The 17,610-nt window shown below is 40.0% G+C and overlaps 1 protein-coding gene across 5 annotated transcripts in view; it reads right to left on the minus strand.

Moving 5' to 3' along the window:
- ANKRD17 (ankyrin repeat domain 17) overlaps positions 1-17,610 on the minus strand; it is a 94,655-nt gene that overhangs the window by 55,100 nt on the left and 21,945 nt on the right. The window contains exon 1 of one of the 5 annotated variants that reach the window (XM_065837367.2): positions 17,352-17,497. The exons of the other annotated variants lie outside the window; for them this stretch is intronic. Within the exon in view, the coding sequence (XP_065693439.1) occupies positions 17,352-17,384 (33 nt within the window). The 5' untranslated portion in view covers positions 17,385-17,497. Of the gene's footprint in view, positions 1-17,351; positions 17,498-17,610 lie in introns of those variants that run through there. 5 annotated transcript variants of the gene reach the window in all.

Here is a 17,610-nt window from a genome sequence, read left to right on the forward strand (position 1 = left end):
GGCATGCCTCTTGCCACTGTGTGATGCTATATCATGTGGAGACAGAATTCAGTTCCTGATGCCAACTCAAATTTTAATCTCTTAACCAGCAAACCATATGGAAATATACTTGCCATCAGCATAGCTCCTCCCATATCCCCACACCAGTGTCTTCTAAATCCATATATATGCCTCCATATGGTCTCATACAGATGCAAACTAAGGTCTAACAAACTCACATAGCTTCCCTCAGGGAAAAACAAAACAAAACACACACAAAAAAACGCCAACACACCACACACACAAAAAAAAATTAAGGATTTAAAGAAACGGAGTCAGTCACCTACAGATTTCCATTTTGCTACTTAAGGTTACAGACAGATCAGTGTCTTCCTAATCTTATATCAAACCAGAAAGGGGGGAGAAGAAAATACTCAATTTCACCTACAAACAACTGTCTCTTCACATCTTCCATACTTATGAGATAGAAATCCAGTAATCAACACCAAAACAACTCCTCTTGAACCACATCATCAACTAGTAAAGTTACTTTACTACCAAAATTTGAACACAATACCTAAATGGGCACCTCAAGTCTGAAAGGACAGCAAACTCTAATCTTAGTCTCAGTAGAATTAACTACCGCATAATTGTGATTTAGTATGAAAGCTCTTCATACACATTAAAACATAAAAAACCAGTACTACACTACACAATTCAACTCCAGCGATACTGTATTGTTTGTTGCAGTGTAACAGAAGAACCCAAGAGCAAAGCTAAGCCCTTTTGTTACACAAATAGCTTTGGTACCATTAAAAGGTCACCTTCCCATGTACATGTAACACTTTGTAATATTTACACTTTGTATCAACACAGTTGCCCACAAAGCATTACCAGAGAGCTTTATGATGAGCTAAATTTTATCAACAGTAAAGAAAAATAAAAGCAGCTATTTAAAACTTCACTTAACAAACAATGACAGACAACAGTTATGTTTCCAACATCCAGCACCTACTGAAACTTAATGCAGGAAGACAAAAGCCACTTATTTATCCATCTAATCAGTATATAACTGCCATGAATAACTCTGGTCATTAATCTACAGAGCATCTCTAGCATTTGTTTATCAGTTTTACAGTTTGTCCTCAGCGACAGCTGTGTTGTAATGACAACCCAGAAGCCTTAACAAAAGGCTGCAAAAAGCCATTTTCTCCTTCTCGCCTCAGGTTCCACACCTGATTTCAAGAGCCTAAGAGTGAATTTTGCCCATTCCATTCCATAGTCTTCTTTATGGGCATCCTGCACCCACACAGTACTTATATGCTGCTGCTTTTCAGCATTTAGTCAGAAATTAACAAAGAGTAAACATTAAAAACCCCACATTCCATATAAATTATTAAAATTTACACCATATTACTCTGACATGGACAATCTGAAAGCAGATGTATGGAGACAGAAGGCAGCAGCAAACAGTTGCTTAATTCTATGGTACGTTTCAGCACACAGTGTGATAAAACCAGCCACAACACTCACTCAAAAAAACATGACAAATATCCTCAGACAAACACCCTTGGACAAACATCCACAACATCTTCCTATCTGTGTTTCATTGTATATACTATTTCACAACCTTGAAGCTTCACATGAAGACATGCTCAAAAAAAAAAAAAAGTAGTAAATGGTTCTTAAAGTAACAAACAGTGAAATCCAGTGTAAGTGTCTAGCAGTTAGGCTGCAAACAACAAATCTTGAAGGCTGTGAAACAGCAAGTTGTACTCATTAACATAATAGGATGGAACATTTTAAGCTTCAGTGTTTTTAAGCTTCATAAGCAACAGCATCTGAAAACAGATTTGGATGAACTATCCCAAGGCAAGTACTTTGAAAGGCCCCAAAATGCCTTTCACGAAAAAAAAAAAAAAAAATTCTCTGTAGGTTTTTTCTTCTTCTTGAGGCCGGAGGTGGCCTCGTATCTTCTAGGATTAAGATGCAACAGAAGATTTCTTTCTCAACTTCTGCCAGATTACTCTCATTAATTACTCATCATATTAGGCACCAATTATAATTTTAGAATTTCCTACGTTTTTATCTTGGCAGTTGGGCCTTCGGTATTTGATACCCAGAGGTTGCCAAATAGATCCTATAAGAACCAAGACTCGGTACAAAGCTTTTTTGAGGAACCTGGCATACGAGCAACAGCTAGTGACTGTCATATAGCAAACCCGACCACCTCAAACAGACCTTAACCAGCCTCTTTCGGGTATTTCTTATTTACATACAAAAGGACTTATTGTCAATTTGCAAGAACTGTAATAATTGATTGTTCCCAGCTACAAAATTTTTAAAGAGTAGTAAAAGGTTTCTGAAGACAACTGGAAACTTCAAAAGGATTTCAAGCCTGCCACCTGTTACAAAGCCATCTTCAGAATGAAATGGCAATCATTACCAAGTCAGTCAAACTTCAGTCCTGCTACATCGACAAGTTACCAGCTTGAACAACAAGGAGGCTTCAGATTCTTCACTTTCTCAGCTAAAACAACTCCTATACAGTGAACAGTTTTAATTCTGATATACATGGGGAACTCCTCATGTCAACAGCATAGCCTGACTCAGTTATACTACCTTCCCCCTGCACCCTAGCAACTCAGATCCAGGATAATCACAGTTTTTGCCTCAACAGCAGAGCTCATTATTTCTGTCCCTGCTCTTCAAGACAGATTGTTTTTACAGTCAATATCATTTACTTACTGAGACCTGGATCTACAGTACTTCCATCTCACAAACCGAATGTGCAGGACTGCACAAGCAAGAAGGGAACACTTGATTAGCACACAAACCTTTTCCTGAAGATCACAGACAAGCTGATAAACATCCTCGGAGTCTGGGATCAGGACCCCTCAGGATTTTCTTCTGCCCGAGCTTGTATGAAAAAAGGTCCCCAAGTATTTTTGGCTGCTAAACAGTTCCACTAAGCATCTGCCGATCACTTCCTACAGCCTTGGGGATCACTGTGAAATTGTTCCAAGTTATTACATGACACTGCACCAAAAAAGAAACCCAGTCCCCAAAAAACAAATAAACAAAGAAGACCAAAAAAAAAAAAAACACCACACCACAAAACCAAAAAAACAAACAAACAACACCACAAACAAAACCACCCCGAACAAACAATAAAACAACTGTCTTTCATTCAAATTTCATGAGTATTTCTTTAAAATAAAAAAATTTCCACTGCTCGCTTCATTAATACACTCTGCAAGTCTGCTTTACACAGAACAGCAGCTTTTATATTGTTACTTTGCAACTGGAACACACAAGAGGAAATAAAACAAAGTCCAACTCTGACTAATAACTAAAGATTTCACTGCATACCTCTTCTACTTTCAACATACATGAACCCATCTCAGTTGAAAGTCATCTTACTGGAAAAAAGACTGATTTGAAACATTGAGCCAAAGTAATCAACTTAAACACATCTTGAAATAAAACACTGGAAATGGATTTAAGGTCAAGTATATGGTTCAGCTACAGCTACATGTTTTCAGGTGAAATTGACACTTAGTTAACACAGGTCTGAAGCCACTTTAAGATGTCAATCTTCATAGCATTAGTACATATGAAATAAAAATTTCCATTTTAAGTTTTAATGCAGACAAGTCTCTGAAATTACTTGTCATTTCCGTGACAACAAAACAGAACATGACAAACAGCACAACCACTTAATTTGCATGACACAGCTCTGAACTCATGATTTACTGGCTATTTTTTTTTACACAAGACACCATGTTCTTTATCTAAAGATCAGCTTCCTGGTTACTGAAAGGGAAAGCAGACACCAAAGCAAGTGAAACAGACTATTTTGCCCATTCAATTTTAGCCTTACAGATTCTGTGGCTTTTTTTTTTTTCTTAAAATCTGTCTTGAACCAGGAACAAGCTGTATGATTCTCCCTTAGCCTACCCAGCTACTACAGCAGCATTGTCACTGCAGACACAAGGTCTTACAGCAGCATTCCTTTCCCATACAGCAAGGATTACTTCCAGTTATTTTGGATAAATAATCACATTTTCTGTCTGTCTAACATGCAATGGCCCTCCCCAAACCTAAATGCCTTGTTCAGCAGAAACCTGAAGTCCAGCAGCTGGAACATCTCAACAGTGTTGTCTTTCATTTTACTCCATACACCCCATTTCTCTTGCTGCTGCTAAAAACAATTAAAAGGGGGAGGGAGAGGGAACGGCAAGAAGAATAACAGGCCATGTTGCTGAAATGGCATAACACCATCCTCATGACGGGCACCATCAGTTTCTGCTGCAGGGACACCTGCATTATAACTGCAGTGTGTTTCTGGATACAAGACAGGTGCTGATGTATTCACATGAAAATTCTCTCCTCTGTACTCCCTATCCCCAGCATTACAAACAACCATAAAAGGAGAGAAACAGGCAGACTGATACATATAGTTACAAGAAGGTTGTGGAACTACAAGGAAAGACTTTTTTTCCATTTCAGATCTTCATTCCAAACACTTGGCATACTTCCACTTTAAGCAAATTTATGCATTAACCAGTATTCAGCCGCAATTGTTTGTGCAAGAAAGATTTCATGCCAACATAAAAATAACAACAGCTCAACTCGTTATCTTATCAAGTTCCCTGTTCCAGTTTCACATGTATGCTGGGGGAAAAAAAACACCCACAAATTTTGTCCTGTGACATGAATAACAAGATTAAAAAAAAAAAAAAATTCGGCAAAACAGTCTAAAACTGCCTGCCATCATGCTTCTGATAATTCAGCTTCAAACAACACTTCCACATTAACAGTAAGAAAACTGACACACTGACAGTCCAACCATTTGAATACAGGTATGCATCTTCTTTCATCCCCCACCAACTCCCAACAGAAAAGCTGAACAATAACATCTGATATAAATGACCTCTTTTGGAGCACGCTTGGGAACAACTGACCATATAAGCAAGAAAAACTTTCATGACAGCCTATGAATAACTCATTCAGATTGCCGCTGTCTCTGGACCAAACCTGAGATGTGGTTGTCTCCATCACAGCCACTGACAAATAACACCTGTAACAAAGGCTCTTCCCATACATTACAAAAATCAAAATGGAAACCACATTGTGCGAAATAACCCTGACAACTGAAGGATAGTAAACAGACAGCCTGACCCTGCACAGGCAAATTTTGCTGCCCTTAGCAAGTAACTGGCACATTTTCCCAAACAATAAAATGTTTGTTTATCAGAAACACACAGCCAAGGGGGCATGTAACAACCATGAAGAGAAAAATGGATGCAACTGAGCTTCCTGGAATCACCTTCTCCCCTTATTGCCCAAATCATAGAATCATTTTGGTTGGAAGAGACCCTTAAGATCATCAAGTCCAACCATCACCTAAATCTAGCACTAAACCATGTCCCTGAGAGCCTCACCACATCTTTTAAACATCACCGGGGATGGTGACTGCACCACCTCCCTAGGTAGCCTGTCCTAATCCTTCACAAACCCTTCCGGGTTTTTCCTAATATCCAATCTGAACCTTCCCTTGCACAACTTGAGGCCATTTCGTCTCATCCTATCACTTCCTACTTGTGAGAAGAGACCAACACCCTCCATGCTAAAACCCTAATGTCACATTCCAACAACTGCAGCCCCTAAGACTCTCTCTCAAGTATCTGAGGTAAGCATCACTTAAGCTACTTAACAAGTTACTTACAGGGCCACACAAACCAGAGCCTACTCTCTACAGCTGCTGTAAAAAACTCAGAGGGGTTATGCTGCCTCTGACCACCCAGGCATTTCTCCAACCAGGCTGTATTACAGGCTCTGTTAAGACAAGCCTTCTGGCTACATAAATGGTGTATTAACCTTTTCCCACCTCTCCTCCTCCTGAAGGACAGTTCAAGGACTCCAAGTCTCTCTGAGTAAACTTGCACTTAACACACATCCTGAGGACCATCATCACCACAGACCCACACTGACACAGCCAGCTCTGATGGATCTAATAGTAAGAACTAAGAAATACAGAGAACATAAGGAATACAGAACAGCTTAGCTATATGAAAGTTATTTTAGTTTTGTCTTTGAGTCCATAAAAATTAGGAAGTACATTAAGTGTGACCCTGCCCTTAAAAAAAAAAAAAAAAAGATTTTTGGACATCTACCTGAATAGCACCTCAATTCACAATAACAATTGCATCTTTGAACATCATCTGCACTACTGAGAAAGGCCTAAGCAGACCTACTGTGCACTGCTACATCCTACTCCTTGCTGGCCTACTTTCAAGGAAGAAATTATTCTCTTAAGCCTTATTCAAGGAAGGTGAGCACATAAGAAAGAACTCCTCTAACAGTTGGTCATGTTACTTTTCCACCAGCCTCACCTTTTGCCTTGACTATATACTACAAGGATAAATTTTATGGATGCATTCTCAAGACAAGCATTTCCAAGCCCACAATGAAGCACCTTGCTACACTGATGGATCCATGTCAACTCATGTAGAACCCTGAAGTATCCTCCTTTAAAACTACACTTAAGTAAAAGGTGAAAACTTACAAAAAATAAAATCCTGAACTGTCAAAAGCACAAATGCATTGTTTGAATTCTGCTATCTCTGTAAGATACAAGCTTGAAATCCCAACAGTAATTTATTCTCTTTATCACCGGTTAACTTCAGGGGACTTGTCTGCTTCTTTGTTGCCTGCAGATTCTTCAAGGAGAAGTATCTTGAGCCTTCTTTTCACAGCTCAATGAGTAGTCATTTCTCTCACTCTCTCAGGCTTTGTTCTAACAGATCAAGACCCTTCGGTAATCCTTTGAGAAGGGAGTTTAGAGCAGCTTAGCACAACTAAAGGTGGCCAGACTTCCCACAAGCACATTTTTCCTGGAGTATTTTTCACCTTTTCCATTTCATTGGCCCAATATTCTTTGAAGCTTCAGTTCAGAACTGTGCACACCCACCTACTTGCAGCTGAAAAAAGTTGCTATTCTAAGGACTGTAGATCAGCACAGTTCAACAACAGAAACACAACATCATAGTTCTATGTAGACAAAGCTAGCAGCAATAAAGACAGATGCTGCAGGGCCTTGCCTTCACCCAAACTTCATAATAGCATAGTTTAGACCTGTAAATACAAGAGGAGTTCTCTTGGATTTGAACATGTTTGGTTTTTTGCAATGAGGCCAGGCCTCAAATAACCCAAAGCAGGTTCTCTATAGTCCATGCCAAGGAAGTTGCTGAATATAACAAACTATGCAGACTTAGAGGAAGAGGCCAATCATAGGCAAGACCACCCTCTCATCTTTTAATATTTGTCATTTAAAAACACCACGATTCTAAATCCTTTCAAAATCAGTTTCCAAAAAGAAAGCTTTCATTAATTCTTCCACATGGTAAATTTTCACTGACAGACTATGCTCCATTTGTAAGGTTAAGAGGAAAACCACTGACCTGGCCAGTCTTCACTAAGAGATGCTTCAAATTTGCTACGCTAAGTCTGCCAGAAATCATTTTTTGGTCATTACGACTTTCAGCAATTAGCCTAGTCAGCTTGGTTTCATTCCTCCCTTTATCTGCAAGTGACTACAGTGGTGGTAAATCAGCTACAATTCCCACCAGGAGTTTACTCCTATTCCCTAACTGTTGTCAAAGGACTTATTTCTTCACATTTCCCAACTCTGATCTTAAAGCCTAACTTAACCCAAAACAGAGGGCAGCTCACATGTTCATTTATACCACAGTATCTCCAAACAGAAGACAGACTACTCCATTGCACTTGCTGCAATATACATGCATGGGAAAACCTCCATTCTCGGAAATTTTTCACATGTGGACAAGCTATTAAGAGGACAGAATTTTACTTAACATCAGAGGGCAAGTGATCCATGTTTGTCCATGTATTTTCAATCCCAAACACAGATACTGAAATATACAGATTGATCAGATCACAGGACAAGAGAAATAATGGAAACAGAAATAAGGGATTAAATAGCTTGCATTATGCCACAAGTTACTATTACCCTCAGGACTAAACCTCAGAACCCCTAATGCACTTCACTAACTCAAACACCATGTCTCCCGTCTCTAAAATTAGCCCCCTCCCCAAAACATCACAAGTAATAGCTTTGTTTTGCTGGAAGGAGGCCCTCCCCTGACAGCATTGGTAGAAACCCAGACCAAGGGCCACATGCACATGCACCCATGGCTGCACACCCAGGAGGACCAGCTGTCCTCAGTTCCACAGCCATGATGAACACTACACATTCTTGTCACGAGAGAAGGAACCCATAATGCTATGGTTTTGACCAGCCAAATCCAACACACATTTAAAAGGCTCTCTACATCACAGCAATTTGCTTTAGAATTCTATTACTGAATTTGGGTCACGGTGCACACAAAAGTAATGCTAAAGAGACCTCACTTTCTCCATGAGAAAGTTGTTCAGTTACTAGCAAAATTTAGGAAAACCAGTTTCCCAGTTGCATGAACAACTGAAGTTTTCTTCTTAGTGGCACCTTAGACTTCTTCTCATGTATAAAAACCACCAGGTGAGTTTTCCTCAGTCAGAACAGCTTGCAGGAAGGGGGGTCACCCAAATGCTGCACCACAAAGCTTTTAAAACCCTAGCACAAGATAAGGCTAGCATCACTTAAGTAAAGACTCTCACAGTTTCGTCTCCCACATTTTTTTTCCTGCTCTGGATCAATAATATATACCACACCTCTACATGAACTGCTTCCCAAAGAAATCACAGCAAAAGCTTAGTATTTCAATAGCATCCTGCATGAAAACAACTTCCCTTCAAGGAGAACCAGAAGCAGTACAGCAAGAGTACCTGTCCAAAAGAGGTACAGAACAGTTCTATGCACCAAGGGTTTACATGAATGGTCAGCTTTTCAGAGATGCTTTTCACAAACGAGCAGTAGTGGCATTGTGTTGCAAGAAATCCAGTTATTTGCTTTAACACGCTGTTTAGAGTGCTTGGGGTTTATCTGAACACACATCATGAACTGCACACCTTGATTACATCAGCTGTGGCAAGGTATAAAAGAAGCTTGAGGCAGTTATACTGATACCACGGTATATAACCTTGAGAAACTTTTTACCAAATCACACAGTAATGATGTTGCCTACCAAAAAAAGTACATTTCTGAGTGGAACATACTGAGCAGTGAAGGGTACATGACTTAAGCTTTCCTCAAAGCATCCCATTTTCTCTTTTTTATAACAACAGAACTCTATATGTAAGTTAATATAAAGGTTCACTAACCACGGCCAACTTGAAATTCATCATTTTTAGGATGATATACCAGCCTCAGGGTAGTAAATCAGCATTCTGTGGCAGTAGCACAGTGGGTTGATGAAGCATAGGAAATGAAAGCAGGGCAGAGGCCTTCCCAGCCTCAGGTAAGGTACGTATCTCACTGGACCCACCAGCTCTCTCCTTGCCCTCTCTGCCACAATGCTAGAAAGGGGTACACACCAAAACCAAGAGACTAAAATACCACCAGGGACTGAAAAAACACTGTTGTGCACAACACAAGATACTGTCACACAATATACTCTAAGCACTCCCTATCTGTGCCCTCCATGGTGACAGACTGTCTCTTTACTTGCACTCACAAAAATGAAGATCTGCTTTAGGAGAAAAGACAGACAATGGCAGACATTCATATCTGCCAGCACAGCAAGAAAGAAAAGCTGTTTGCCTCCCACTCCAGTCTGCCTGTTCTATCCCTTATGTACAATCTATATTCCCCTCCAGAACTATTTTTCTCTTCTAAGAAAACACAAGGGAATAAAAGCCTTGAAAAAAAATACTGAAAAAAAATCAAAGCTAACAAACACTTTCAGATAAACAGCATTTCCACTGCCTTCAATGAACAAATGAAGCTCAGCAGCACTACCACTCCTGTTCACTAAAACAGTCTATTTATTCCTCATTGCTCCTGCTAAAAAAAAAAAACAAAAACAAAAACAACACCACAAACCCTCTAAGACTATCAGTTCTGATCATTCTTGCACATCCTCCAACATGGGCATTTCAGGCATCAGGTCCACAGTCCCCAAAAGGACATGCAAGTTTATTCTGTCATTCACTGTGGCTATCAAGCACAAAATATAGTGAGCAAGTGACCTGCACTGCATAACACTGGTTGCTTTTGAAACAGAAATAGTTTTAAGCTGCCCATGCGTTTTCTCACAGAAATTTGGTAGGAAATCATTCCCTTCTGTAAGTAGTTTTCATCAGCTATTCTTCACAGTAGCAACCAAGTGTTCTGCAATGAAGGATGAAGGAGCAGAAGAGAACAAGAACATGTGGAGGAGGGACAGGACGAATGCAAGAACAGTTATTCTGTTTCAGTCCAACTCAGAATTCCCTTTAGCATGAATGAAACACTCACATGCATCTGCTTCTTCACAGCAATACAATAACAACTTGTGTGAGGGAATGTAAAACAAAATGTAGAAACACTACAATAATTTTTTTTCTTCAAGCTATGCAATGTGAAGCTTAGCTTAGTCACAGATTTCCCCTTCCATCGTCAAAGTGATTAGAGGATCAGAGTTCACTATACAACTCTATAACAACTCCATCCCTCTCTTCATGGTATTAACACCATATCCCATTTCCAGGGACTAAAAGAATCAAAAAGCCTTCTTATGCACATCCCCAAATTAATCTGTCTTGATGGTAGGTGACAGTTCCTTTAGTCAAGCCATGTTACCTTAAGTGATCAGTAGATAAGACATGATGACACTAATGCACCTTAGAAACAAGAAAAAGGATACAATACAGTGAAAACTATATACTTACTAGAAGGACAGTTTTCAAGCATTTCTCTACTAATAAAAAGAGATTGAGATATAGCAGACACTTGCATTTTGTTTCCAACCTCCTCAATGTTTAAGTAAAATTGCTATATTGTTTAGTAAAGACAGGTTTTGCTGCCATTCCCTTCTACCCTAGCTTCCAAAACTAGAAAAGAGTAAAAAGACCAGACACACTGCTACTGCTTAAAATCCATGAGCACAGGAGAGCCAGAATAATGGTGTCTTAAGGGAAATGCTTTAAGTCCAAATCAGAACCAAGAAAACGGTTCATCCCAAGCATATCAAATGCTATATGCCATTCAATTGCATAACAAACTGTAGAAATACTTTTTCTTGTTCCTGCATAGATGACATTGAAGAACTTGTCCCGTACACTGCCTTCACAATTTGTGCCGTCTGCAGTCTATTTAACTCATCAGTAAAGGCAAAGTAAAATCTAGAGGTCCTTAGAGGTCATCTGCTTTTCTACATGTAATTGTTCTGCTGAAATCACTCTTCATTGTTGCTCATCATGAAGAATAACCAATTCAAAGTATTACGTAGGGACATCTATGAAGGTAAGCAAAAATAGTTCGGCAAGATATGAGTAGTTAGGTCAAGATACTTGAAATTACTCACGTCATTCCAGTTTTGTTTATTGGTATTTATTCTCATTGTATAAAGTTAAATGGAGAAACAGCTATGCAACTGTCCCAAAACAACTGGCCATGCTTATGAACATAAAAACTGAGCCAAATAAAAATATGAAATGTTATACTCATTTCCTTTCCTTTTTTGGCATTGACAACGGAATTATTTTTTTCAAAAAAGGAACTGGTATGGTCTAGTTTACCAACGTTCTCTTCTGATGAGAAGTGAGAGGATAAAGTTACAGGAGGAGACAGTCTAGTTCAGTATCTGATTAGAATTCCTATAGTTAACACCTAGGGAACTGATCACAGAGGGAATTATTTCTAACAATTTCAAATCATTTGGTTAAAATTCAGACAAAACTTGAAAGTCACTGAGTTTTTCCTTCAATACAAACTACTGATACATATACTTAATAAATGAATTACCCCTTTTTTCCCCCCTCTGGTTGGCACACCCAACTGAAAGCATCTGCATATCCAAGAGATTTGGGCAGTTTTTAAATACAGCAAATTATCAGACTTGTGAAGCTAGCAAAAGCAATGCACAGGTATTTGACTAAATTCAAATATATCTTTTTTTCCTCTTATCAAAAGAGGTCTTATTAAAAAAAAAATAAAAATCAAGGTTTAATGGCAGAACAAAGCAATTTTAAATGAAGTCGTTCCTTTTCACTATTTGCTTCAAATGCTAGCTATAAAAATTATGTGCCAAGTGTCTTCAAATCACTGTTTCAATTTCTACTCTCCCCTTAACGCTTCTCAGCACTTCTGTTCCATGAAGATATTTTACCATATTTATTCCATGTTTATATGAACATAGCTCCAGTATCAGCTTCTCAGTAAGACAAGCTGTATCAGGATCATCTCCTCTCCTTCCTTCCCCGAGCACAAACTACATTCAGCTACACTGAGACCACAAACAAAAGTGCTAGTACAAAGTTCCTTTTCCTATTAGAACACAATTGTCCACAGTGAGAGACAGGAACAACACACTTCTTCCTAAAAAACCACATAAGATATTCAAGACCATCACCTACCAGCAAAGATGTTGCCATTTTAAGTGCAGGAAAATTGAAGAAACCATGCACAAACTGTGCAGCGCAGGAGGTGGTGCTCATAAGGTTATTCAGATTTCCTTCTTGCATTATTTTGATGCTGAGGCAGTGTAAGAGGTTGTTCTAAGTGTCGGTTACAGCTTTAGAGCATGATTTCCTATCAGACAACACAGCCAGCAAATTCCAGCAAGGCAAAGACTTGAAGAGATTTTATACAAATGTAGGAAAAAAAGGTATGAATACCTCAGCCACAAAAAGAACCTTTTTATGTATTTCTACATAAGTGTAAGGAGGGGACATATGGGGGAAAAGTCTAAAATAAATTAACCTGTCTAAAACATGTCTCAGTTTTTTTATGAAGTACCTGATTTAAGCCAGCTGCTTAAAAGACAGCATAGTCTGGGTTAGAAGAGACCTTTGCAGACCTTTTACTTCTTGCTTGTCGCATAACAGAACTCAGATCCAGCAGCTGAAAATTTGGCTCCTTGCCTTGCAGAACAGTCTTACCAAAAACTGTCAGGGAGAGTGTAACAGAAATCAAAGCTAGTATTTGCTTTTCTAGAAGATTCAATATACACGCTTGTTCTGATCTCTTTGCCTCACACAAGAGGCAAATGGGCCGAAGCAGCATTATAGGGAGACCATTTTCAAAAGAAGGGGAACTGCCTTACATTTTGTCTGAAAGCAATACAGACAGTTAGAGAATCAGCCAGGAAGCGTCAGTCTGCTTTGCACTCACCTTCATGAAGCTGCAAACAGGCAAGCTAATAGGGCCTAGGTAACTGCCGTCACACTTTTCAGTCACACTGACACCATTCTGTCAACTCCACCCAGCCAGGAGAAGCAAGTGGCAGCACAAAAAGTTTCTTGCTACATAAATAGCTGCATAGATCTGTAAGCTACGTAAATATCTCAGCCAGTAAGCTCAGAAAGACTTCAGAAATGGACTCCTCTTTCCTCCAGCTGATTCAAGAGGGAAAACAAACCAACATACAAAAACCAAAATAAACACCTTATGTGATACTACCAGTGAAACACTGATATCGTACAAGTTCTAGCATCCTGATCTTCCTTATGGGACAAACCTCACCAATACTGTTCCTACTCATCTTCACTGAAGATCGCTAAGGATATTAGTGCCACCTCCTGAATACAAGACAGCTGATGGATTTTAGTTTCTTCAGTTACAATATTCACCTCACTTGTCCTTCTGCCAGTCTTCCTTCCCGAACAACATTTCAGACAAAGCACATTCAGCTACATTGAGTTCTCATTCACCCAGAGAGAGCTCCTAGAACACGTGTTTACCTCAGAACAATTTAGTCCCACACCTTGAAACAGCAACTATGGCGTGATCAGCTAGCTATTGTCTGACACAAGTGTATCAACACTGATCAGATGCATTTGACTAACTGAACATAAGGTCATACCTACTCTTCTGCTGAACACGCATCCCAGTAAAGCTCATTTCTACTTCAGACAACAGCACAACTTGACAGCCACACCACATTAAGTCCACCTCTTGATGTACTTAAGGCACTCTGTATTGCATTCTTGCTGCCTTGCCACCCGATACAACTTTTCAGCATCATTGGGATGGGCATCCTCACAGCATTTAATTGGGGGTCCTCTTCTTAGCATTGGTTCAAGATTTCACATGAGCAAAACTAAGAAATTCTACTCCTTTGGACCCAGTCAGGAACATAAGCTTCCAATATTCGTCATCTGGCTAGGGACCCAACTTAATAATGATACCTTAATAAAAGGAATGCTATTATACAGCAGTGCTCCAACTCACTTGAAAATAACACATGAAGTTGCTCTGACAAACCACTTGGGAACAACTGTAAGGAATCACTAGGAAATGCCAGAGCACATTAGTAGCCAGTGCTGTCTTCATATAGGCAAACTCTTTAAAGACCTGAAAACAGGTTAAAAATGAAAGACAAGATTACTAACAGAAACTATGAGAAACAGGGAAAGAATTAGCCTGCTTAAGAGCTGGATCATGGGAAATTTACTAATGCCTTAAACAGTAATACTATAGAATAAACCTGATTTTAATCTTCAGACCAGGAGTTTTGCAAAGTTTATAAATACTAAAAAAAAAAATAATTATGTGCCAAGTGTCTTCAAATCACTACTCCAGTTTCAATTTCTACTCTCCCCTTAATGCTTCTCAGCACTTCTGTTCCATGAAGATATTTTACCATATTTATTCCATTTTTATATGAACATAGCTCCAGTATCAGCTTCTCAATAAGACAAGCTGCATCATGGATAAAATAAAAATAAAAAAAAATTTAAAAGCCTTGATCTGTTAAAAAAAAATAAACAGCATTGCAGAGGTCTCCCTGATTATGCACTACAGACATTAGTCTTGTGTAGACTCTGCCATATAAGTGATGATCCTCTGCAACTTGACTACTGAAAGTATAACAGATGATCCTTTCATACCACCTCACCTCTTACTGACGACAATGGCTGCTACATACAAAGCAACCAAGGTAATATCTCAGGGGTTATTAAAATTTCCCCATTACTCTAGAACAAAACTAAACAACCACCAACCACAAAAACCCAAACACACACACAACAACAAAACACAACAACAAATAACACACTTCTGCAGGTAGGAAATACTCCTAATATCACAGTAAGAAATACAGGTTTGCTCACAATGACTCTAAGTTTCAGTTCTAGATAGATGAAAGATACTTATCTTGAGCTAGAAAGGTAACAGAATTTTTTTTAAATGCACATGTTAAGGACATTAATAAACTCCCACATGTGAGGGGCCTGTATTACATTCGAGTCCATTTCTCTTAAGCACAAACAAGCTTTCAAAGAACCTGAAGGTCAGAATACATGGCTGCTTCTCTTCAAAAGTCTCAAATCAACACACAGAATATAAATATAGCCCTCTACATTCATAAGTTTCCTAAACCATTTTCTGCACTGTCAGTTCTAAGTTCAGTAAAATACAGACCATATCCTCATCTGTAAGGATAAAACACACCTCCTTTTCTCCCAACTGAGAAAATGTTTATGTTGACTAACTCAAGCAATAAAAAAAACAAGTCTAGGTTTATACCTTTCTTTGAATACCACACTAAGATCTCCCATAATATAATCACTCCTTCACTAACACATATGACCCAAAAACTGACAAGTTACACCAACAAAAAAAGGTCGTGTTGTCAGTTCACAAGCCATATGGTAACTTGATTTTTTAAGTGTGTTTTACCTGGATACAACCGGTCTTATGACCATGAAAAGAATGTGCAAGGAAATTATCAAAATCACTGTCTCCTACCTCAAGAAGCAAGACAGAATTGCTTAGTTCACATACACAAACCCAGAATACTGCTATACTGACACAATTGTGAGTTGCCTTTCCAAACAAGAACATTAAACACCATGTATTTTACTATTTTTACATACTATGGAGCTGCACATGACAGTAACAGTTGGAGGGATGAATAAGTAAGCAGGCAAGAAGAAAAAGCTTTCAACATTCAACAAGTGAAACACCAAAATGTTGGTCTGATGGCAGAAAGTCGAGTTTGTTTTTGGGCTTCCTAACTCACCAGACACCTATTGACACAGGTAGAAACTGGTAAAAATGTCTTGTTCATCCATCTGTATCAGTTTCTTAAGCACAAACTGAGAAGTTGTATAAACATTCTGGATGTAATTATGTTAAACAGTTCCAATGTTCACAAGGAAGTTAACACTAAAGTACCTCTGCTGCTTTAATACTTCAGAACAACATAAAAGCAATGGAAGTATGATCATTAAGGAAACTAAAAAACTAAGGATAAGCATTGCTGAAAGCATTGTTTTGTCTAAATTTTGACAGCAGCTAGTAGGGTAGCAGCTTCTTGTCACCATAAAGATTACATGCAAATATTTTGAAAAGTCACCTGGCAATGAAAACATGTTTTTGCTTGCAAAACCAGAAAAAACACAGCAGCAACAAAGACTTCCTTGAACTATTACAGCTACTACCTGCTAATACAATCTGGAATCAAGATCTTTTTCACTTTAAACAGAAGTTTCACTTCAATATTCCTAGGTAGGTTTCCCATCATTTGGCTGAAAATTTTCAAATTTCAGTTTCAAGAAGGAAAAATGCCATGTATTTCATTATGCAGGATCTACGGCAGAGGAAGTAAATGCAGATTGTACTTAAGCAGATTGTCAACACAGTAATTGAAATTATATAGTCCTAACACATATTCAGTGCAAGAAGCAGAAGCACTGGCAAAAAAAAAAAAAAAAAAGAGACAACGAGTTGTTTTGCAGAAGGCTAAAGGCTGTAGCAATCTTACTCCAATGTCAGCTCCAACACACACAGGGACTCCAGTTAACACTCACTGATCATGCAGCACTCCACAAGGCACAGGCCTCTCTCCTCCCCCAGCGGCACTCCAGTAAATGTAACCCCCACACAGTGAATACGTGGAGCACCGGTGTTCAGCCCCGTCAGCCACCCAGCTAAAAACCGACCACAGACACCGTGCCGGGAAAAGCCCCGAGAGACGAGGGGTGGGCGGCTGTCGTGGCGGCACCATGCTCCAACCTAGGCCCCGAGTGAGCATTTGCATCCAAAGCCAACTCCCGGCTGGCTGCGGGGCCGCAGGGGCCCGTCTGCCCTGCGGCGGGAGAGAGGGTGGGCAGCCGGGCTCCCCGGGTCCCCGCGCCCCCGCTCCGCGGTCCAGCCTCGCCTCCGGCGGGAGCCCTGCGGCCGGGTGCTTTCCGGGGGCTCGGCCGCCGCCTCACCCAGCCGACCCCGCACACCCCTTTGTTCTGGAGCCGTCGCCCTTCCCTACCTCCAGGATGTCCTCCAACACATACGCCTCCATCGCGGAAGCCGCCACCTCCGCCGTGCCTCACCGCCCGGCCATGACCCCCTTCTTCCCTCCCGCCCCCCGCCGTAGCTGGGACGGGCGGACCGGCTGCCGGCTGCAGCACGCTCGCTCCCCCCCGCTGCCCGCACGGGAACAGGAAATGGACTGTTCCACCCCGCGCAGAGTCGGCACCTACCACTCTAGCGCGGAGGGTGCCGCGGCGGCCCCGGTACAGCGCCGT

Source organism: Patagioenas fasciata, chromosome 4 (assembly GCF_037038585.1).
Source record: "Patagioenas fasciata isolate bPatFas1 chromosome 4, bPatFas1.hap1, whole genome shotgun sequence".
Classification (NCBI taxonomy): Eukaryota; Metazoa; Chordata; class Aves; order Columbiformes; family Columbidae; genus Patagioenas; species Patagioenas fasciata.